Genomic DNA, 24,503 nt, shown 5'->3' with positions numbered 1-24,503 from the left:
TCCTCATCAGAAGAAAAGAATAATGTATACTTCTGAAGGTTATTATGAGCATTCAAGGAGACAGTGTAATAAAGATCCTAACGCAGTGCTGGCTACATAGAAAACATTCCATTAGGAATGTTTTAAAACATTATTAAATGTTATTATTTAATAATAACATTATTAAATATAGTATTATTTTATTTATATTTATTTGTTTATTGTATTATATTCATCTATATAATATATTTATTTTTATATTATATATTTATATATTTATTATTTTATATACCTTATTTTATATGCAATGTATATAATAATATACATTATTAAATATATTATGTATATTATATATATTATCAATGCTACTTCTGTTCATATATGATGCGTTAGGAACAGTCAGTAATGAAGTCTGCACACAGCAAGGAGAATTCAAGGACACTTTTCCTGGCTTCCCAATACGTATGTCCCGGAGTGGCTTGGCCAACACTCAAGATACCGCAGGCGGCCGTCTTCACCGCTGTGTCACCAACCTCTAGCGTAGCGCGTGGCACACAGGGGGCGTCCATTCAAGTTAGGACTGCACGGTAACGCCACCGGGCGCCCCTCCATCCCCCCCACCCCCGCAAACCCCGACTTCTCCACTGTCTCTGGGGAGGCCCCGGGCAAAGCCTGAGGGACCCGGGCGCGCGCCAGGACTCGTTGGCTGACGCGGCCCCGCGCGTGGCTGCAGTCGCTATGGAAACGGCGAGAAGTAACAAGTCCATCCCTCCCCCCGCCCCCGGGGGGTGAGGGAGGCCCGCGGAGGCAACGGCAGCGGAGGAACAGCGGCGGAGCCGCGCCGCCCCCGAGTTCAGCGCGGTGCCAGCCGAACCGCCGCGCCGCGCCCCCGCCCGGCCCTCGCCCTCCCCCAGCCGGCCCTCGAGTGCCGCCAGGTACCCCCGCGGGGGCCGCGTCCCCGGGGACCCCACCCGCTGCCTCCCGCCCTGGGACCCGGTGGCGCGCCGCGGGGTTCAAACGGTACCCGGGGACCTTCGCCCGCGCTGGCGCTGCTGGTCGCCGGAGGGGTCGGGGGTCCCGGAAGCTCGAGCCTCCCCCGAGGTCCCCCTTTTCTCCCTCAACGCACATTAGGGTATTATTTTTCGGCAAATAAGCATGTGGGCAATTCGAGCCAGACCCTCCATTGCTTTCATTTGGGGAGCAAGCAGGAGAGGAAGGGGTGAGGGGGCCGAGCGAGAACCCGCAACCGTGTGCAAGAGTCCCGCGACTGGGAAGTGAGATGCGGAGTTGGCGCGTCCTCGCCCTTCGCGTGTGCGTGGCCGCGCGCGCTCCTCTCCCTGCGGCGGCCCCGCGGCTCCCCCGCGTGAAGACCCTCGCGCGCTCGCGTCCCGGGGCGGCTAGACCTGGGCTCTGCCCGGAGCGTGCGAAGCAGGGGTGCTGCGCGCACGGCGAGCGCCGATTGGCTGTGCAGACTGTGGGGAGCCCGCCGGACGTGCACGGCGCGCCCCGCAGCCCGCAGGGTCTCCGCAGGGTGAAGCCGGGCGCTCAGTCCGCGCTCCGCCTTTTTTTTTTTTCTTTCTTTCTTTTTTTAACCGCGGGCTTGCGTGTTTCGCGTTGGTTTCAGCAGGCGACCCCGCGGGGTGCGCGCGGCGAGGCGTCTGGGCAGAGAGGCACCTCCCCTGAGAAGCCCGCAGGGCGGCGTCCCGCGGGGAAGATGAGCGGCACCGGCGCCAGGTCCAGCCACCTGTCCCAGCCCGTCGTGAAGAGCGTGCTGGTGTACCGCAACGGGGACCCCTTCTTCGCGGGGCGTCGCGTCGTCATCCACGAGAAGAAGGTGTCCAGCTTCGACGTCTTTCTGAAGGAGGTGACGGGCGGCGTCCAGGCGCCCTTTGGGGCGGTCAGGAACATCTACACCCCGCGGAGCGGGCACCGCATCCGCAAGCTAGACCAGATCCAGAGCGGGGGCAACTACGTGGCCGGGGGCCCGGAAGCCTTCAAGAAGCTCAAGTGAGTCCGTCGGTCCCCTCCGCCCGCCGCTGAAGGTCTCACCGAAGGGCTCGGGTCGCTTGAGCAAAGGAGGGAGCCCCACCTCGCCCACCCGCTGGGTGTCCAGGGGCTGGGGCTGCGCGGGTGGATGCCTCTCGGGGCTCCCCGCTGCGGCTGGGGAGGGGGCTTATGTGTGCCTGGGGAAGGAATTTCGCTTGGGTAGCAGGAGGAACAGGAATCCTAGAAAAGTATTCAGTGACCAGACTGGACACTTGAGCGTTTTCCGTTTTATTATTTTTTTCTTTCCTCTTGTTTTCTTTTTTCTTTTTCTTGGCACCTGTTTTTTGAGTTTAAATAACGACTTCTTAAAAATTATTTTAAACCATTGGATAGTATGTGATCACCAGAGGAGAAAATTGCTTTCTACCCTTCCCCTATCCCCACCTGCTTAAATTCTTCCAAATTTTCATTTCAGGCAGAACTGACCACGCCCCCACTGCTGTGACCCTTCTCCCACCCCCGCATGTTTACGCTACTAGCATAATGCTTGGAAGGGCTTATTGGCTTATGGTATCTGCCTGTATGTCTGTCTGTAGGTTCTCGATGGCCAGACCTTCAGGCGCTGGGGGTCAGTCTGCTTATTCCCAGTTCCCGGCAGAGAGCTCACTCCTACAGGCGGTCAGTGAGTTCGCAAGCTGTGCGTAGATCTGCGAAAAGAGCAAAGATGAGCTAGATGTGACTCCTTGTCTTGAAGACTTTGAGATCTAGCAGGAGAGAGACCACATGCACACTGATCATTTTAATGCAACGTAGAAAGGAAGAACCGGGATTAGAAAAATAAAATCGCGTGGAAGTTCACAGTTGAGGGACATTGTTTCTGGTGGGGGGGGGGTGTTGGAGGATAGGTAGGATTTAATATTCCACAGGATTTTTTTTTTTTTACAACTTTATTGAGATATATTTCTCACAACATAGACTTTACTTATTTCAGTCATCTGTAGGAGGTTCATGGAGTTGTGCAACCATCACTATGAACTAATGTTAGCACATTTCCAGCACTCCAGAACAAAACCCCAGTTTCCCTTTCTCCCCATCCTCTGGCAATTGCTGATCTACTTACTCTCTGTGTCTGTGGATTTGTCCGTTCTGGACATGTCATACCGATGGAATCATACAATAGGTAGCCTTTGGTGTTTCTGGCCTTTTTCACTTGGCATGAAGTTTCCCAGGCTCACCTAAGTTGTAATGTGTATCAACACTTCATTCTTTGTCTTGCTGAAGAATATCTCGTGGTTATGGATATGCCACATTTTGGTCATCCATTAATAGGCATGTGGGTTTTTCACTTTGGGCTATTATGAGATAATGCTGCTGTAGGGAATTGTGTACAAGTTTTCATTTTCCTTGGTTATGTACCTAGGAGTGGAGTTACTGGATCGCATGGAAACTTTATGTTTCATAGTTGTTAATATAGTGTTTTCATTGAAATCTGGCTTGGGTCTCAGGATAGCAAAAACGTATCCTTACTGCCAAGTCTAGACTTGTGAATTCTAATTTTCACTATATAGAAATATTTTCCCAAATATCCCCGATGTCACATTCACTTTTCTTTTCTGAATCTGCTTTAACTGAATTTTGAGTGTTCTGCTTTTTTTTGCTCTGCTAGACATTGTTTTTAATGAGAGAGGACAGATGCATTTGGAAACCTCCTTCAGCACACTTTGGCTAACTAACTTCATGGATACGAACTAGATGGAGCCACGTGCTTCAAAGATACTTAGCACTTAAAAATCAGGAGACATGAGGCTGAGCTGCTTCTTAGCTGTGTGTCTTTGGGCAAGGCTCTTGCCTCAGCAAGTCAGCCTCCTGATACGTACAAGGAGCATAAGCATGCTTGAATCGTGGTGGTGTTAGGGAAGTGAGTGCGATAGATGTGAGCAGGCTTTGTACACATCAAAATGTCGTAAAATTACAAAGGGTCACTATGTCCATGTACAATACATGTTTCGTCATATATCTTGTTGGTTTTTAAAAAAAGATTATTTATTTATTTATTTGACCCAGAGAGGGAGCTCAGAAGTAGGCAGAGAGGGGGGGGGAGGCAGGCTCCCCGCTGAGCAGAGAGCCCAATGCAGGGCTGGGTCCCAGGACCCTGAGATCATGACCTGAGCCAAAGGCAGAGGCTTAACCCACTGAGCCACCCAGGCCCTCCAGGTCTAAGACTCACTTTTGTAACTCCTATTCTCTTTTGTTTATTTGGCCCTAACAACTCAAAAGATAAAAACAGGTCCAGTTCCAAAGCAAAGAGGAAGTGTACTTCAAGTCATTCTTTATATGGATATAAAAGATTTGTATGGTAATCTTTATTTTTAATTCATATAAAAAAAAAACCCTGAATTTGTTATAACAGTTTCCATGGTTAGTTTTCCATGCTGACAGGTGAACAGTTTATTTATTTCTGTTCGAGTAGGGGTATCTATGGTTATAATGATAAGCCCTGAAGATTTAAATGCTGAATATGTTGGAAGCTTAGCAGCCACAAGTTTACACAACAAATGGGGCAACTGGCCGAAGAAAAGAAAGCCCAGAAAATATCGAGGGTAATTTATGTCATTTGGACCCTAAACGATGTTGGGGAACTTAGCAATGGTAGGAAAAAATACTCAAATGAAAATGATCAACTTCCTTCTTGAATTTCTTTGACTCAGGGTTTTCCTAAAATTTTTGAAACCATAGTTAAACTTGGAGGTAGCTATTCAACCTTTATTTTATAGCAGGGAATTCTAGAGATAGCTATTTTCCTTAAAGCTTTTCTGTGTGTTTTTGGAAGTTGACTCTACTTCATTAATTTTGTGGGTCTGAGATCACTTTTCTGCAAATGGCAGTTAAGCTGTTTTGCTCTTATGTCAGAAATCAGTCCCCGCAGATTTGCAAAAGAGCCATTTTACTGCTAAACGGAGGGAGTTTTGCACTGTCTTAGGTAAACACAGTTCATGTAAGAAAAATGTAAATTTCTAGTGGTACTGATTAACTAAAGCATTCTATCCAAAAATGCAAACAACAGTAACAAAACATAGATAAAATTAATTCTAATATGAACTCTGTTTTTGGCAACTCGACACTGATGGCAGGTGAGGTATCTTTGCTCTATGGTTATATATTAAAGGCTAGATTTATACTTATTTTTATATTAAAAGATTTATTCACCACCTGCTACGTGTGAAGGATGGTGGAACCAGATCGCAGTGATGGCCTCGGGGCTCGAGGTTGACACAAGTGTGTGGCTTTCAGGTTGTACTCACACCATAGCTAAAGAAGGATCACTAGCTAATATTAGACCAAGTAGTAATTTAGTAATAGGGGTCTCGAGAGGTTAACGAGGTCATCATATGCATTTTAGCTGAACCAATGCCTAAACATCCCTGTGGCTGAGCATTTCTGTATCATGAAAGTGTTTTCATAAGGAAGAAGATTCCCCCCCTTCACAGATGGTCTAATGCATGCTATCAGTACTTCCTTTGTTGTGTTTTTTGTTTTGTTTTTTAGATTTTATGTATTTATGAGAGAGAGAAAGAGAGAGCGAGAGAAAAATCTGAAGCAGACCCCAAAGCTGAGCCCAGAGCCTGATGTGGGGCTCGATCCCAGGATTGTGAGATCATGACCTGAGCCCAAACCAGGAGTTGTCAGATGCTTAACCGACTGAGCCACCTGGCACCCCAGTACTTTGTTTTGACCTAAAAGCTGTGACAAATGAAACTGTTAAGGAACTGTACACACAAACCACTTTTTCTATCTATTAAGTGTCTGTTAAGTGTCTGCCTTTGGCTCAGGTCATGATCCAGGGTCCTGGGATTGAGCCCCGCTTCGAGCTCTCTGCTCCATGGGAAGCCTGCTTCCCCCTCTCCCACTCCCCCTGCTTGTGTTCCTTCTCTTGCTGTGTCTCTGTCAAATAAATAAATAACTAAATAATCTTAAAAAAAAAAAACGGTGTAAGAATTAATAATACTGCATAGATAGTCAGGGGCCAACCATTGTGGGAAAAAACCTTCCCTCAAAGAAGTGTGTGTTTCTAAGACTTCAGTGTCACTGACGTTGGGCGAAGACATGGATGGGCTCTGGTGGGTGACGCTCGGGGCAGTTCCTAATTCCCTCATTGCTTTTAACCGGTAACTAACTATTGATTTTTGCTTTAGGCTTAAGCATTGCGTATGCTTGCTTTACATCTTAACAATTTTTAATAAGAAATTTACATAACTGACTCAAAAGCAATAAAAGGAACCTTACTGTTTTGTTTTCCTCCCCCAGTTACTTGGACATAGGAGAAATGAAGAGGAAACCTATGGAAGTTGTTAATACAGAGGTAATGCCAGTGACACTTGGAAGACTCCAGTAAATCACAATGCCATTTTTGTATTTCTTACTGCGTATCTTAGAACTTGGATGACATTCTAATCATTTATAGACAAAAGTATACATTTTTCAGTCTTTTGTTTTTGCTATAGTTAAAGAATGACCGCTGGTTAGAATCAGTAGCAAGTAGTACAAAGTATATCAGTGCACTGGTTTGGGATGGAATTTTATATGAAAGATACACAACTGTTCCAGGTCGGCCACCTTGCTGGAAATTGGTGACCAAGGCCAAATTTCTGCGCTGGAATTTGAGGTGTGTGAGTTCTTTAAACGTGAGCATATATTTCTCTGGGCTCTAGGTGTCTGAGGAGGACGTTGGCAAGGTGCAACAGATGTGCAGTACATTTTTTGATAACCCTTTCTTAAAAAGATCATCCTTGGGGGAAGTGTTCCCAAGGGTTCTCATTTAAGTGCCCAGTGTTCTGCTGAAGAGCAGTAGCGCTTAGTGTCTCTTACCTGCCGGTCTGTGCACCTGCCCCCGGACAAGATTCTGACTGGTGGTGCGCATCTTACCTGTGAGAAACCCACCCCTTCCTTCTGACTAGGAGACTGCGTTTCTTCTGCTCTATTTCTCCCTGGTGATTCCCTCGTCTTCTTTCTTCCAACTGCATAGACCCTGCTGTCGCCTTCCATTTTTTCTCAGCCCTTCCCCACAAAGCCTTCCAGAAGAGTAAAGAGAAAGAAGTGGAAGAAATTTGGGCATGCCGGGGAGATGGGAGAGGTGGCAGGAAGCAGCGTGTCTGTGTTCCTCGACTCCCCAAGCCCCGCTCCTCCCTGAGGCCCGCAGTCCCCCTTCTGTCCTCCAACCCTACCTCCCAGTCTAGACATGGAGGCATTCATCCCCCTCCCCTTGCATTCTCCGGTCTCGATTTTCAACACAGAGACCTCCCTCCCAAAGTCCACACCAGGACCCACCAAACGCCCACTTTGCGCAAGAGGAGCCCCTCCTTTCACTGCCAGAAAGGGAGAGTTTTGGGGTTCCTGGCCTCCCCAAAGGGAAGTGTGAATGCATTTTCTCATCAAGATAGCACTTGAACTCTCAGTTCTACTGTATTATTCCTGTTTGAAGGAAAGGACTAGATTTCTGAGCTGTTCTGAGAACCTGCTATGTGTGTAATTCCTACTGGGGGATGTACCTCTCTTTTCCACGACTGATGTACAATCAAACTTTTAGAATGCAACAAGTTTAAGGTTAGAGGACTATCTGTGTTCAGAATTTGAGAACAGGCTTGACGGACACCGGCCTTTCATAGAAGCCACAGATGCTTTTTTCTTGATCAGAGGTGGTGATTTCATTTAGCATTTGTGTCTACCAAGAAAAGGTGACACCCTTTTGTCAAAGGCTATGGATGACCCGCTGTTGTTTGGAAGAAGGTAACATATCTTATCCCCAGTCCCAAGGAAGGGTTCAGAGAATTCTTGAAGTGGGTCTAGAACATGGTTACGTGGAATCGGAGGGTGAACAAGTAGGTTCAAGGGGGGATCTGCCCGTGCAGTAGGAACACAGACCATGCTTATTCAGAGATGTTCCGGTATAAAGGGTGAGTAACGTTACTTATCAAAATTGGGCTATTTCCCTCAAAACTGAGATTATGTCATACTGTCCATATTGTCTGTGTTGGGCTTAACAGAGACCATCCCAGCGGGGCATCAGTCTGTTATCCTCGTTGCTAATCCCCAGCCCGTGTTACTCCTAGAAAGACCCTTTGTAGTTCAGAAGCGTTCTGCTGGGTGTGTGGCTTTGTGTCCTAGGCGCTGCGGGCCATTTGTGCACGTGGTAGGAAGCCTGGCCAGTGGGCGCTGGGAGTTAACAGCATTCCTTCCCGTCTCCCAGAGCTCCCGCACCCAGGTCCACAATATGATCTGGATGTTCTCTAGCTAGTTAATAATTTAGATACAATGGTATCCACTAGCTGACCACAGGTCACAGCAATGAGACTATGCGTGTCACCTTGACATTCGAAGTCCTTCTGTGGTTTCCGTCGTTGCTTTTCTGTTCCATGAGGCTCATCTTTGAAGAGACACTGAAAGGACAGCCAGGCCTGTTCCTCTTGCTCTTGGTGGCCATATCACCAGGACAGAGAAAGGCAGAACTCTACCGGACCTCTGTCACTAACCCCAAAGAAGTGCACGATCTTATCTGGCCAACACCTCAGACGGCAGGAGGAAAGGGGGGAGAAGAAAAAGGAGATACGTCTTAAATACTGAGAAGGCATCTCTGTGGGGGTTAGCCACTGCTCCAAGATGGGGCAGCACGGTGGGTGCAGAGCAGATGTCCCTTGTCTGCCTCTCTGTGGGTCTTTCTTTTGCTGATATCCAGATAAAGGAAGCTTCTAGACAAGGTGTACTCATGCTCCCAGTCCTCAGGAATTTTCTATAGCTGTCTTCTCATCTTTCTTCCGACACTCCCTCCATCAGTGGGGGTCTTCATAGAGATGGGTTGCTCATCTTCTGACCTTGGCAGCTCATCTCTTATTTATGCCTTCTTGGTCCTCTTTTTGCTTCCTTCTCCCCTCCTCTCAGCCCAGGTGCAGATCTCTTGTGATCCTTCCACATTCCAAGTTAACTCACCAGCTTTTTTCTTTCCTCTGCCACCCAGGCCAGCTGTGTTTCCTCTGCCCTCCGGTGCTAGAAGCCTCTAATCTGCACAAAGGGTGCCTCTCCCCGTCCTTACCAGCCCCACTGTGCTCTGGCCCTTTTGCTTTCCTGAAGGAGTTTCTCCTTGTTTCTGCACCTCATCTGCTTTGCCTTCACGGGACTGGACGCCTGTACCTCGTAGCACGTTGACAGGGCGCTGGGGGCAAAGTTCAGCAAGACACACAGAGCCTCTCACCCCCGGGAATTTAGAGTCTTGCTGAAAAGACAGATGTATGCCCATCTAGTACCAAACCGTGAGTGATTGCATTTGATAGGGTTTTGATCCAGTTTGTGTGGAGCTTTTGAAGGGGTCTTGACTCCATCATGTTGCAGCAAAGGCTGAACCGTGGCTGTTCTGTGTTTCCCATATAAATGGGATGTTACAGAAAACCTAAAGCACTTCATGGCCAACTTCTGTTTCGATTTTGTTGTGGGGATAAAATTAGCTGTCGTTGAGCCTTTGTGTGATACGTTATCGTGTCTCCAGTGTCATTTGGAGCCGTATGAAATGAATGTTATGACTTCACGAGGATTTATTGGCCGCCTGCTGTGTGCTAGGCTTTGTGCTTGTCCCCTGGGAGCCCAGCAACAAGGCGCTGTCCTCATGGACTAGACCACTCTCTAGCCTCTCTTGCTTGCTCGGATGGATTTTAACTCCATTGGCAATGATCTTTGTTGAAGAACTTGTACATTTGTTTGATTCAAGGCCCTCATTTTGACGGCTGAGTGGTTTTTGAACTGGGTATCAGACTTCCCCATTATTAAAGGTATCTTGGTCTCCCAGGCCAGTTCAGGCTTGGGCCTTCGACCTTCCTTCTCCGCCTCTCCTGTCTTCTTCTCCCTGTGTCTGGTTCTTCCCTGCTCTACCCCGAATGCAAGTGTCCATCGACGTCTAAAGCAGAACAGCCAGAGCCTTCTTTTCTTGACTCTTGCCACTCAAGAAAGTTCTCAGAGTCAGCAGAAAAGATCATTTTTGCCCATTTCTCACATTCCTATTTCTGAAAAAAATGAAGGATCTGTTTGAGTTTCTCCTGTGCGAGCGGAGGCAGTAGACACACGTGCACCTCACGACCAGCGGACGAACGATCAGGCTTGTCTTGGTCTGAGTAATGTGCCCACGAAAAACGTCTGCTTCCTATAGTTTTGAGAACTGGGGCCTTAAAGAGAAGTCTGCCAGTTAAACTCTGAACTAGGACCCTAGCGAACTCCTTTCCGAGGAAGTGGGATCCTCCTTGTTGGATGGGCCATCAGGTTGAATTCTCTCTCTTTTTCTTTTTTTAAAAAGATTTTATTTATTTATTTATTTGAGAGAGAGAGAGAGAGAGAGAGAGAGAGAGTATGAGGGGGGGAGGGTCAGAGGGAGAAGCAGACTTCCTGCAGAACAGGGAGCCCGATGCAGGACTTGATCCCGGGACTCTAGGATCATGACCTGAGCCGAAGGCAGTCACCTAACCAACTGAGCCACCCAGGCACCCTGAATTCTCTTGAATCCACATCCCTCATCTTGGATGTTCAATTATAGAGAACTGGGGAGAATTCTGTTTCTTCTTAGTGGGGAGGAATACTCACAAGGGCCCCTGAGAGACATGAGAGTTGGGATGAGAGATTTCGGGAATATCAAAACTGACAAGTTTGGGGTAAAGGGGGTTGCGCATACTTTAGGTAGGTTCCTCTGGGGCATAGCTTTAAGGTTTTGAATATAATTCTTAAAACTTCATACTTCAGCTTAATCATTAGGTATAATCTCTAATGAAACATATTATGAGAGTTGCTACTTAAAGGCTTTTGGTTGGAAATGGGATTCTAGGCATTAAATGGGGGTATAATTATTAACCTTGCTGAGGGGAAGACATGGGGCTTTCTGATTTAACTCACTAATCTTTAGCCTGGGAATTCTGGGTTCAAAGGGGGAACTGCTATATAGTAAAAAGTCCCAAATATTTCTTTCTTTAACTTAGGGAAAGATTTCCAGATTATGTTAGACAGGTTTACTAATTCACTGAAGAATCAAAGAAGGTAAAACCCACATCTGTGAGATCTTGCAGTGATAATCGAGGCCCCTCCCCAGTCTTCTATTTCTTACCTTCCCCCGCCTCTCTAATGTAACTGCTAAGTCAGAGGTGTTTTTCCAAGGATAGTAAGTGCCCGTCAGTGGTCATGGTGATTCCAAGGTGAGTATGACCTTGTCAGGGCTCTATGAAGACAAAATTGTCTATTAAAAAACCAACTGGTTATACTTCATTTCCCTTTCACACTTTCTTGTTTTACTTTTTTTTCTCAGTATTGAGCTGTGTACGTGTGTGTGTTGGAACAAGAGTGGGAAAGAAGTTTTTATGTCAATCGGGAAAACATTGGTCTAATGAAAAGTATCCATTAATATCCCTACTCAGCTCTGATCCAAAGGTAAAGGATTAGTGATTTTAGTTTGTCCATTAGCCCGAATCATGACTTTTGTTCCAAATATTTTGTATTCTCTATTTGGCATTTAGACATGATTTTTAGGAGATTGAGTGTGAAAGAGAAAGACATGTAATTAGAAAATGTGTAATTTAAAAATTTATGGTAATAAGCTGTTCTAAGCAAAGGCAGACCTAAAATAAACATTTGGAAAATAATTACCAGCCATTTAAGAAGAAAACAGAAAAAGTATCTAATAAAATAAATTGCTAACTAAATGTATGTGTTTTAAAATACCACTTAATTGAAGTGTCAAACTGTTCATAATAAAACACTTAAGCACCCACTATACAACAAAACCTACTGAACAGAGAAAGACTTCTTGTTCTTATACTGCATGGGATTCAGACACATAAAAGATGAAATTTTAGGAATGTGCACTAGGATTCTGCCACGGTATACCAAGCTTCTAGTTGTGCACTTACTCGAAAATCAATACTTAGTTTCATGTTTTAGGATAATCATTAGAAGGAGCTTATTGAGTTTTATGCTAAGGTCGAAGGGACTATTCATGATGGATGTATGATGTCGGAATAATCAGGAAAGCATGACTAGACAAATAGCAAAATATAGCCAATGAAGGCAAATAAATTCTGCTCAGCCATTTATTGAATACTGCCCAAGAATGCTTTCACATTTTCTCAAGATTTAGCAAGAGCCTGCTGACTGCCAGCCAGGGGGCTAGATTCCGGCCATACAGACATAAAAAGACCCTTACCATGTGCAGATCAGAAAATAGGATAAGGTAATTGTTGTAGGAGGATGCTGGAAAGAGTTTGAAGAGATAAGATGCACTAAAAAGAAGAAAAAGATTGAAATATAATACCAGCGATATTGTTATTATATTATATTTACCCTTGTTATTCCAAGAGGAGAAAATGATTTATTTAGACCTAATTCTTAACTGGCTTCAGTACTTACAAAGAAGGTGGAAACTAGCTCTTCTCCATCACAGCTGCGTACCAAAAGGGGGAAACAAAATCAAACTACAGGGTGAGGGGCTGAAGAATTTAAGTCAGATTGGAAGAAAACTTCTTAAGAAAATTGGTGATGACTACCAAGCAGTTATTGAAAGAGTAGGTCGTGTCTCCTTTCCACCTGTTTCTAACGACAGACCCATTCTTCTGACTTGCATATCTCATTTGCATACCAAGATGGCGGAGCCGAGTTGAGATTGCCATGAGGTTCAAAATGCAACTCCAATCCAGGTTTTGCGGGAGCCTTCCTGGGAGACTAAGGAAGACCGTGCTTGGGTTGTCATGCCCTCCACGGAGGGGGCCGTGTGTGGGAGAGGGCTGCTGGAGTGAAGGTACCCCATCATCTTGGACAGATAGAGCAACCATCCTGAGAGATGTTTCAGGGTTTTCCCCCCACAGTGTACATCTGGGAAAAAAACCCCAAGAGGGTGGTATGTGAAAGGAATAAGAGAAGTGAAACTCAGAGGAATCAGTGACGAAAAACAAGCATATAACATCATCTGTGATGATACACGGATTTTTGATTATGGTATTAAAGCTTGTCAGTGTATGCCCAATTTTAAATTTTATTTCCCTTTAGTTTAGAGCAAATTCTGTGTGTGTGTGTGTGTGTGTGTGTGTGTGTGTGTGTGTGTGTTTTCTCTTTTATTCTCACATGGGCTACTTGTAGAAGCTTTGTTTCAAAGACGTCTTGGGCATCTTGGTCGTTTCAAAGCCCTTGGACGTCTGCCGGTGGATTAGCATGGAAATGAAGCCAGGGACTTGTGCTTGGACCCTATGGGCCTCTTAGTTCTACTGGGTCTGTGCCCCAGACTGACCCCCAGACAGCCCCCAGACCTCTCAAGTGTGGTGCTGGTGAAGGCATGGGTGAGAGTGTATGTGTAATTTAGCTTACCTCTATCACAGTACTGGAAAAACACCTATAAAGTTCTCTATCTCGAAGGTAGGTCACAGGCTAATAGTCTTATCTTTATATACAAAATAACAGATTTCAGCCTACTTCAAAATGGATGGATGGCAGTGTTTTTTTAAGATAGGGTTATTGGGGTGCCTGGGTGGCTCAGTCAGTTAAGTATCTGCTTCTTGATTTTGGTTCTGGTCTTGATCTCAGGGTCACAAGTTCAGGCCCCACATTGCGCCCTATGTTGGGCTTCCCACTCAGTATGGAGACAACATTTAAAAAAAAAAAAGGCTATTTATTGGCATTTGGTTGATTTCAGCAGGAAGTACAGAGGTGGTGTGCCTTGGTGTCTGGCTTGGTCAACAATGCGAATTTCGTTTATCATTGTGAAAGCCTCCTTTATAAGCAGCCGCCCAGATCAGGCTCAGATGTCATCGCATGATTGCATAGTTGGGATGTTTGGTTTGTTGAAACAAGGTTGGTTTCAGCCCACCTGGTAGCTGGGAAGTGGGAAGTGATTGTGGGAGAGAGAAAACCAAATTGATTCGGCATATTTGCAGTGTCTAATGTTTAACCTGGGACATTTCTGTCTAGGAAATTTCTGACGGCCACCTGTGCTGCTGGGTGTGTGTCTCATCTTGATCTTGAGTTTCAGAGACTTAGGAACTCCCATGGCCATCTTTCCTGTTTCAGGTTATACAACCTAATGTAACCAGGCTGCTGACTTGCAGACATTTTACAAAACAAATCATCTAATATAACCCATACTGTAAAGTGTACGTTGATGGGTCAAAGGCCGTCTTCGCAGCCTGTTTTCCTAGATGGGAACAGATCACTAGATTTCCAGTGCTGCAAGGCTTGCAGTAGTGAGTAGGGGCTCTCCCACCGCTGCTTTTGAAAACTGGATGAAAAAAGTGATTGGAAATCTCAACTTTAAATTATATATTATATATATTACTATGTGTACGTATTACTATAGCTTTTAGTACGGCTTTTGCAAGTGGAGAGCTTTTTTTCTCATGACTGCTCCATTGGCTGATACTTAATTGAGTCAAAGAGTATATGGAAATTGAATTAAATTACCTTTCTGTGAGGCAGTGCTTTTCCTGGTCAGACTGCTGTTCACTTGTGTTATTCCGGCTTCAGTTAATTTATCAATAATATGGATTAACCTTGGCTCTTCCCAACTGGTGGTCATGCGATGGGTGTGGATATAATGGTGTGCCGGGGATGTGATCTGTTCCTGGCAACTTTCAGCATTTTAACTCGGTGACTTGTCATTTATTTCTAAACTCTCCTCGCCTCCCCCACCTTCGTAATTCACCTGTTCCCCTATAACCATGGTCAAATTATAATTCTCCATTTGGGAATTCCCTTTGCTCTACTTTCTGGTACCAAGTCAGTAGGGTTGAGTGCATCCAATTTGGTGGCAGTAGGACATGCCCAGTGCCTACGATAAACGTATTCATTCGCAGGCAGTCCTGGCTAGACGTGTACCTGTAATCTGGTAACAATGTTGCTTTAGCTTGTGTGTTCCAGATACCAGGTGGCCACTGTGAGTTATAGGCAGAATCATGAAATCCCCATGGCAGTCTTCTCGTGCCCCATCTAAGCAGTCCTAAAGACTTTGGAGCAGATGGCTGTGTTTCCAGGGTGTGGGGAAGGGGGGTCTGGAGGTGAATTGCTCTGTGTCTCTGCTGTTATTTTTGTCTTCCTTTCACGGAGGAGAAAGTTGGGAGCTTTAGGGAATGACACCGATCGCAAGTTTTATGGATCTTTTTGGTAGTAAAAAAAATTAATATCACAAATCTTTTATCCAAAAAAAAAAAAAAAAGTATCGTGCCCCAATTCATGTGCCAGGCATCCTGCTACATTGGGTTTACAAGGGCAGGGAAACCAGACAAGGTCATAGCCTTCATGAAGCGTATTGTTCGGTGGAGGCCGACAAGCTGTCAGAACAGAGCATGCAGCCCAGGGGGCGTGGGGTGCAGGAGGGGCGGTGACCAGAGCCAGGGGGCTCCTGAAACGTTTCCTGGAAGAAATGGCATTTCAGTGGAGCCCTGGAGGGATGAGCGGGTGTCAGCCAGGCCGGCAGGGGAGGAGGAGGTCCCAGCAAAGGGAGCAGCCTGTGTGAACCTCTGCAGATGAGGGAACGTGGGGCGCCTTCCGAAACTCACACCAGTTCTATGTGGCTGAAGCGTGGAAAGGCATGGGGGGTGACAGGGAGGGGTTGGGGATAAGTGATAGGTGAGACTCAGGAGGTAGAGGGGATCCAACGATAAAAGGTTTTTAAAGGAGCTTTGGTGTTCTTCTAAAACCATTGGAAGTTATAGAAGGGGTTCAGCAGGGGGTTGACAAGATGACCCTTGCTGCCCCAGCAAGGCAGGAGGTGGGGAGACCACTTAGTGGAGAGGACCATGGTGCTTGCGATCGGGGAGGCGGAGGAGAGGGTAAAGGGACCCGGATTTGAGAGGCAGGACTCTCCTGGAGAGAGCTTGGTGGATGATTCTCGGATTTCTGGCTCTGTCAACAGGATGCATGGTTCTGTCATCAGTGGGAAGACAGAGTCCCCTTCGTGGAGACAGGGAGAATAGTTTGTTTTGTTTTTCAAAGATTTTATTTGTATAATTTAGAGAGAGAGAGTGAGGCGAGGGGCAGAGGAGGAGGGAGAGGGACAAGCAGACTCCACACTGAGTGTGGGGCCTGACGTGGGGCTCGATCCCACGACCCTGAGATCATGACCTGAGCCGAAACTAAGAGTCAGATATTGAACCGTCGGAGCCACCCAGCATCCATGACCCCCCGCCCCCAGCTTTTTTTTTTTAAATAACCATGACATCCAGAAATATTTGAAGTCTTAACTGTTTAGACATGGAGCCAACCCAAATGTTGGGAGTTGAACAAAACCAGAGCCCGCCGTGGGGAGAGAGGGAGAAAGAGAGAGAGAGAGTTTCTTCACCATGTGCTTAGTAGTGTTCCAAGCCCCTCACAAAGATTGTCTAACTCAGTCCTCACATCAGTAGTGATTGTTACTATTCCCTTTTTTAAAAAAATTATTTTTACTTTTTAGAGATTTTTATTTATTTATTTGACAGACGGAGATCACAAGTAGGCAGAGAGGCAGGCAGACAGAGAGAGGGGGGAGCAGGCTCCTCGCTGAGCAGAGAGCCCAATGTGGGGATCATAACCTGAGCCAAAGGCAGAGGCTTTAACCCACTGAGCCACCAGGCGCCCCTACTGTTCCCTTTTGCAGAGGAAGAAGCTGGTGAACAAGACATGGTCCCACAGAGCTCATAGCCGAGAGGCACCAACTGTGTCTTGTTTGGTTTTGAGAGGGCGATGAGACGGTGAAGAGTCTTACTTATTGATTACGCTTTGCTTTAATGATGACAGGGAAGAAAAGATACATAAAGAAGACTACCGTTGGGAAGTGAATCCAGAAAAGGGGCACAATTTTCTTTCAACATCCTTCACACTCTTTAACAAGTTACCGTTAATCACAGGATCTTGCCTGGCATTATTTTAGTTGTGGTCTCAGGGGACTGTTTTTTTTTTTTTTTTTTTTTAAACCTTTGCTAATATTCCCTCTAGGACAGGATATTTATGTTGAATATTTCCAATACAGCACTTGAAATGGCTTTGGCATGTCTACTTATAAAACGGCTCCCCCAGGAAACCTAAAATATTTTTACATGGAAATTTACCACAGGGCGCAAAGAGGTTAGAGAAGGAGACATGGAGCCAAGAACCATGGATGAGTTTTTAATTGTCGTCGTGTTTACTGCTAAAGGGCCGTTCAGTCTCTTTAGCAGACATTCCGACCTGATGTGTAGCGTCACAGCTAAGAGAGCAGCCTTCGGGGTGGGTGGAAGGGAGGACCGGAGGCATCTGTGTTGGACCCGAATTGCATTTTCTCCCCACGAGATCTCAAGGTGTAATTCACCTGATCTCTGCGGACCTCACTTTCTGAAATGTCAAAATAATAGGACCTCTTCAAAGAATTGTGGTGGAGATGAGAAGCCCGTAGACCGACGTTATGCTCTCCGCACTGTGCCAAGTGCATAGTTTGAACTTGGCCGATGGACATTGTGCCTGGCGGCTGTCGTGTCTGTCAGGGCTCCGTGGGTTGAGCAGCTGGGCAGTGGAATAAGCCATCGCACTCGCTGCTTTTCCGGGCTGTGGCCTGAAGGGGAAAATGTAACCGAAGTTGCTTGGGGATGACCCACCCATCACGGTGCTGCGGGGTGCTTCTCTCTCCCTCTGACTGGGGTGCCCCAGACTCCATGCCTGATCAACAGTTGGGGTGATCATTATATAAATACATGAACTCGCTTGTTTGTGAGGCTGAGTCTCGGCATTGTTCTCCCGCAACAAAACTTAATAGCATCGACAGTGATTGACTTTGCTTTTGGGTCCTGGGTGTCAGGAGGTCAGGGAGGACCCAGCAGAGAGCGCTTTCCTCTGCTTCAGTGTGTCTGGAGTTCAGGCTGTAGGCTTGAGAGCTGCGTGCGCGCTGGGGTCCTTGGCAGGCTTGTTCCCTCTCGTGAGCGTAGCTAAGGTCACCAGCGGGGCTTTAGTTCCTCCGCACCTGCCCTGTCCCATGTGGTCTCCTTGCGGGGCTAGATGGACGGAGCATCTTTACAGGGTGGTGGCAGTGTGCTGGGGGAAAGTAGGGAGAGGGAGAGACAGAGCCCGAGAGACAGGGCAGGGGAGGGAGACGGGGAGAGAGGGAAGGAAGAAGGGAGAGGTGACGAGAGAAGAGGGGGAGGGGGAGAGGAGAGTGTGGGGGGGACTTGGACTGGCAGAGGAGGGGATGGAGAGAGACACGGAGAGAGAGGGAGACTCAGCGTCATTTCTACCTCCTCCTTTTCACTCCAGTCAGCGTTAGGTCCTGTCCAAGGTTTTCAGGGAGGAAACAGATTTTACCTCTTGATGGGGAGTGGTGCGATTCTAGACAAAGCGGGCCAGAAATATTGCTGCGGCCATTTTTGGAAGATACGGTCTGCCACCCTGGACAGCTCTTTTTTTTTTTTTTTTTTAAAGATTTTATTTGTTTATTTGACAGAGAGATCACAATAGACAGAGAGGCAGGCAGAGAGAGAGGGAGGGAAGCAGGCTCCCGGCTGAGCAGAGAGCCCGATGCGGGACTCGATCCCAGGACCCTGAGATCATGACCCGAGCTGAAGGCAGCGGCTTAACCCACTAGGCCACTCAGGCGCCCTGGACATCTCTTTTGCTCACAGCATCTCGATATGCTCATTGCCTGTCTTCAGACATCCGTGGGGTTGATGAAACCCCTGTGAATGAGCACACAGGCTCTCCTCCTGTCTCTCTCCCCGCTCCTCCTCTCTCCTTTTAGCATCCTGAAGGGCACAGTATACCCTTTTTTCCCCGACTGGAAGACATTGTAGAAGGAGACGTTCCCTGGTAATATGACAAAAGTAGTTCCCTGTTTCCCACAGATAGCGTATAAGTGATGGTTTAGAATGTCCTGTGAGTTGAAGGTCTTCATCTATTTATTCCAAGCACGACTCCAAACAAGTATGCGTCTGTTTCATTCGTCATGGAAACCGCGTAAGGATTTTTTATTCCCTAATTGACGGGAGGTACATTTTCCTTTCCAGAAGCTGATGCATGTCAATTGTCATTGAAAGAAATTGATAGGGATTTTCCATGGAATTACCCCACAAAGCCATTTCTGTCGAATCATTTGCACATGGGGGGAGGTCTGCCCCTTCCTTTTGATGTTCCACCGTCCTGTCCTCATGCCTTATGTCTCCATGCTGGGTTACTCACCGGGGAAGAGAGCCAGGCAGTCCTTAGGAGCTTATGATGTACGCAGATGGTGCTGAGAAAGGTTAGAAGACCCGAGAAACAACGCTCAGCCAAGACTTGGATTCTGAAATGGCTGGGTGCGTGTCGGAAGGCTGAGGGAAGGAAACCGAGGGAAATGATCGGTCCCCAGACGGGATTCCCTTCCCGTCTTCACTCAGGTAGGAAAGAGCTTGTAGACTGGGTGAGATGACAGGAGTTGCTTGAATAAAAGATGGGAGGGACACGGGTCGGGGCGCCGATGGAGGTCACGGGTCGGGGCGCCGATGGAGGTCACGGGTCGGGGCGCCGATGGAGGTCCGCGTGGATCGGGGAAAAACAAAGAGCCTCTTATTTCAATATTCCTTTTCTCCCCAAATGTTGTACTTGCGGAGAAGAGAAAAATGCTCCAGTTGCTTTTCACCATGATTCGTTTTGATGATTAAAATACCTGGTTTCGGGCGCCTGGGTGGCTCAGTGGGTTAAGCCGCTGCCTTCAGCTCAGGTCATGGTCTCAGGGTCCTGGGATCGAGTCCCACATTGGGCTCTCTGCTCAGCGGGGAGCCTGCTTCCCTCTCTCTCTCTCTGCCTGCCTCTTCATCTACTTGTGATCTCTCTCTGTCAAATAAATAAATAAAATCTTTAAAAAAAATAAATAAAATACCTGGTTTCAAAAAACCGCAATAAATTTAAGCTTTTGGGGAACTCAGCCGGGTACCTCTGTGCTAGGGGAGAGTTCATCACAGTGCTGAAAAACTGGATTCAGCCACAGCCTAGCCTTCTCTTACTCAGACTGAGTGGGCTCTCTTTCCTTGCAAATTCTCTGTTCCTCTTGAATCGTGGTATCCTGTCTGCAAGCAGTAATCTAGAAGGAGATGGCCCAGTCTCGAATCAGGAAGGTAGTCTGCATTACACCCCAGCAAAGCAAACTCACAAAGATCAAAATTCTTGAGTGTTCTTCATGGTGGCCCATTTGAAAAGGCCAGATTCTTTAGGAGGCAAATACCTCCTCCTTCAAAGCCAGACGGAATGACTCTCCAGTGCGAGATTGCGAACCAATACTGTTTTTTTTTTTTTTTTTTTAAGATTTTATTTATTTGATAGAGAGAAATCACAAGTAGACGGAGAGGCAGACAGAGAGAGAGAGGGGAAGCAGGCTCCCTGCTGAGCAGAGAGCCCGATGCGGGACTCGACCCCAGGACCCTGAGATCATGACCTGAGCCGAAGGCAGCGGCCCAACCCACTGAGCCACCCAGGTGCCCCACCAATACTGTTTATATAGGGCGACCCTTTCCTTTGATTTCTTACGCCCTTCCCCATGGGTGTGAAGATTGCAATTTATCCCGTGATCCTTAGGGCAGGTTTTGGAGTCTTTAAAAGAAGCATGTCTAGAAGTTACAGCCTGGGGTTGTTTGGGAGCTGGTAACCTGGAAACCTAATTGCAACAACAAGTCAGCCGAACACTTACTCTTCTGAGTGCTCATAATGAAAGCAATACCGGGAGGGATCAGCCAGGAATTGACTAGACGGTCCTCGCAAACGAGGCTGGCTTCTCGTTCACAGTTACTGCTAATTGGGGTACAGTAATTCTGAATCACTGTGCAGTGGAACTTTTAAAAAAAAATCATTAAATAATTCCACAATCCCTGGTAAAGTGTTTGCTAAAGACTTCAGTTGAGACGGACAGTGGCTGAGCTACAGTCCTTTTTCATTTGAAGGCTCATGGAGCTACTTTTTCTCCATATCCAAGAAAGGATAAAAGGCTTTCTTTCTTTCTTTCTTTTTTTTTTTTTTAAAGATTTTATTTATTTATCAGAGAGAAATCACAAGTAGATGGAGAGGCAGGCAGAGAGAGAGAGAGGGAAGCAGGCTCCCTGCTGAGCAGAGAGCCCGATGCAGGACTCGATCCCAGGACCCTGAGATCATGACCTGAGCTGAAGGCAGAGGCTTTAACCCACTGAGCCACCCAGGCGTCCCAAGGCTTGCTTTCTTTAAGTAAATGTGTTTTTCCCTCCCTTCGGCGTTTCTTATTCTATAAGCACTACAATTAAATGGAAAGGAACACAGTGTGGAAATTAGAACACAAACAGCCTCTCTCTGTTTTATTCATTCATGTCTTCGTTTTGGCAGCACTATTCCTGCTGGTGCAAGAGCGGATAGTGCAGGGAAAGACTCACTGCTTCGGGGGCGGGAGGGCTGATTTTGTGTCCTCTCACTGCTTTCTTGAATTCTTCGCCCTGAATGTGATTAAAGGGCCAAGGGAGGGAGACCTCCTGTAAAACCCAGACGAATCATGAGAATGGGTTGTTTCCAGTTTGGGGGCGACAGCAGGCATCCCTCCCTCCCTCTTCATTTTCCTGTTCTGCTTGGAAGCAAGGTGACCGACATGGACGGTTGCCCATGCTGTCTGTCTCCATCCAGCGTGTCTGTGGTTCCGAGCGGTCCCCATTCTTCCTCACCTTTATAATCGTGCGGTCGCAGGGCAGAAGTGAGGAGTTGAAATGAAGCAGAAATACGGCGGGATTTCCTTCCAACGAATATTTCCACAGACCCAAGTTGATGACAAATTTAATGGAACTTGCTTTTTCTTCCTGATGTGATACTTCATGCTCAGGAAAACCAACACACAAACGTGATCAAGTCATTTCCAAGAAATGCCTTTTTGTGCAGAGGGAGCAAGGGTGAGCTTTCTCCTTCAATTGTGTTACTCTATATCTCCCGACTACTCCGTATCTGCGTATGTTCTGGGTAACAAAGCTTATCCCTCCTGGATGATGGCTCCGGGCCTTAACTTACATGCTTCTGCCAATAAGGGAATGGCCAATTGTTTTTATCTGAATGTCTCAGGTTAGCATGATGGTGGAGAAACAGCACGGCCTGGAGGAAAGAGTGTAAATTTTGGAACCAAGGAGGCCGAAGTTCTAATTCCGATGCCAGGACATAGCATAGAGTTTCCTCATTTGGAACCTCATTTGTGTTGTCCTGTCTCGGCGCTGTGTTTATTAAAATGAGACATTAAGTGTGTGTGTGGGGGTCTGCTATGTGCCAGATGTTGAACAGGATGGAAAATGAAAAAGAGGTTCCACCCCCCCATTGTCCAGGGATGAGCCTTCTTTAAGCAAGAATGATAGACGTGCTTTCCAGGGACAGTCGCGCACCACAGTGAAGCCCCAAGTTGACCAGCGTTCTGAGGGGAATGTGCTTAATATTGCCTTAGCGAGAGGGTCGGAGAGGGGACTCCCCCACAGGGCCTGGGCCTTAAAATATCGGTAGCTGAGTAGACACGTTGAAGATGAAATAAGGATCCCACGGGCAAGGACGCAGAAGCATAGCATTTCACAGCTGCAGTCGTCTGGAGTTTGTGCCACAGACCCTTGGGGTGTGAGAGGCCGGGGGCCTCACATGATGGAAACATCCCCCAGCTATAACCACTCCCCAGAGCAGTGGATCTCAGTTTCTGGAACATTCTAAATATACAGACTTCCTTTTGCCCAGAGACCTTCAGATGTACATTGTGGCCTCAATTAGTTGCATTCACAAGCATCGCATATTTGGGTGTCCAGAAGCACAGCCAGGTGAACGTCCCCTATCCTGGGCTTTCCTGGAACCCAAGCTCCTCATTACTTGGAGATCTACTAACCGTAAATGTAGATTTACACAGGGGACTCTGCTTGAAAATCCCCAGTTGCTGGCAACTCAGTGCCAATAGGCAGGGGATTTAGAGTTACCCTGTGACCGGAGCAGGAGCTTGTCAAGTGTGTGCATGTACGGAGAAGGTATTCCTCTGTGCTCTTTGGGCATGTACCACGCATTAGTTACATTTTGGCACTCAGACTGTTTTTGTCCCCACTATCAGGGAATTTATGCGTTACTCAGAAAGTGGTCTGTATTGTCCTCCTTGAAGAGGGACAACATTAATCTAGAATTCATTTTCTTGTGCTGGCCGCCTTAGCCATCCTGCTGGAGAGTAGCCAGTGGTGGGTATGCGAGTGTCTATCAAGCTGGGTAGATATTAAGCAAGCCTAATGCATGCAAGGGAAAGGTACATTAGTGTAGAGATGTAGCTTTAAAAAAACATGCTGTAAAGAATATTCCTTTTGTTCACTAGCAAGACCCTATTTCTTTGTTGTAAGTTTACAATGTTAACAGATCGCTGCCAAGTGGACCACTGCGGCGAGAACAAATTCTGTCGGTGTGACTCAGACCCATAACACGTGGGCAGTTGCTAAAAAAGACCCCAACATATTAGCAGAGATGAGTTTCAAGTAAATAGGTCAACAAAGAAAGTGTCCGTAGAGATGCAAACAAAATGCTTGGGTCCCATAGAAGGATCTCAGGATCGAGAGTCAGAGGTGCTGGGCTGGGTTGTGTTGTGGCCCCAGCTGCCTTAACTCTGAATGGCTTGTGCATGGTCCCCTGTGAGCCCCCAGATGTCTGCTGCTGCTGGTGGAGGCATGTGAGCCCCTAGGAGCCCCGGGGGGTGAAGCTGTCCCTGGGCTCACAGGGCGAATGGTCCATCCGGAGGGACAACAGTCCCCAAGTGTCCTAACCAGAGTATAGGATGGTACGGGTTCAGTGAGGATGTAAGTGGAAGTCTTCATACATTCTCATGGTGGTTTCTTTTTTTTTTATTCTTAGTTTCAATTGATATGAATGGTGATGGGTTTCTTTTTTTCCTTCACATGCTAGATAAACTATGCCTTCTTTCCTCTGTTCTCTTGATGGCTAAGACACCTCTCAGCAGCTCTTAATAATCGTGGTGTCATGTTTGATTTGATGGAACATGTATAGCAAGCTTTAAAATTTGGACTGATTTTCTAATATCGTGGGAGTTCTCGTAAGGACCTCCTTTTACCGGCCGATGTGTTCGAAAAAGGAAGACTTACTTTCACATTAGTTTGGGTTGCAAAGGGAGATAGTCAATATATGGGCAAAATGCTGATTTAATAAATTTTCGTTTTAAATGACTTTTGGGTTAGTCAGTGCTGTGACTATCTGTAGCCCTTCTTGTCCCCATCGATGGGGAAGTTTTGTGGAGGTGGGCTTACTCACAACATTGTGAATTGTGTAGAGGTACATGTTTTCTTCAGGTACCTCAGTTAACCAGAATAGAAATTTTCTTTCTTCCCCTTTTTTCTTTTTTTTTCTTCTTCCTCACCTACTTCCTCCCTTCCAGGCTTCCTGGTTTTGAAACTTCCTATGAAACCTGAAGAACAATTTTAATGCTCCGTTCCCACATATGATGACATTAAAAATTATGCTGATTTGTGGTCTAGGATCCGACCTGACAGTGGGAGAAGGAGGTCTGAAGTAATGGCGGGGAAATATATGGTAGTAAGATTGGT

At 46.7% G+C, this 24,503-nt stretch overlaps 1 protein-coding gene across 3 annotated transcripts in view; it reads left to right on the top strand.

The window, feature by feature from the left end:
• Positions 1–668: 668 nt before the first annotated feature.
• The window catches only part of DCDC2 (doublecortin domain containing 2), a 131,506-nt gene continuing 107,671 nt past the window's right edge, over positions 669–24,503 (top strand). The window contains exons 1-3 of one of the 3 annotated variants that reach the window (XM_059179457.1): positions 669–914; positions 1,607–1,986; positions 6,271–6,325. In XM_059179457.1, the coding sequence (XP_059035440.1) occupies positions 1,694–1,986; positions 6,271–6,325 (348 nt within the window). In that variant the 5' untranslated portion in view covers positions 669–914; positions 1,607–1,693. Of the gene's footprint in view, positions 915–962; positions 1,112–1,603; positions 1,987–6,270; positions 6,326–24,503 lie in introns of those variants that run through there. The other 2 variants (XM_059179459.1, XM_059179458.1) reach the window with 2 other exon arrangements.

The sequence above is a fragment of the Mustela lutreola genome, chromosome 6 (genome assembly GCF_030435805.1).
Source record: "Mustela lutreola isolate mMusLut2 chromosome 6, mMusLut2.pri, whole genome shotgun sequence".
Lineage (NCBI taxonomy): Eukaryota > Metazoa > Chordata > Mammalia > Carnivora > Mustelidae > Mustela > Mustela lutreola.
Note: the sequence above shows the minus strand (reverse complement) of the source record. Positions and strands in the feature narration are given on the sequence as shown.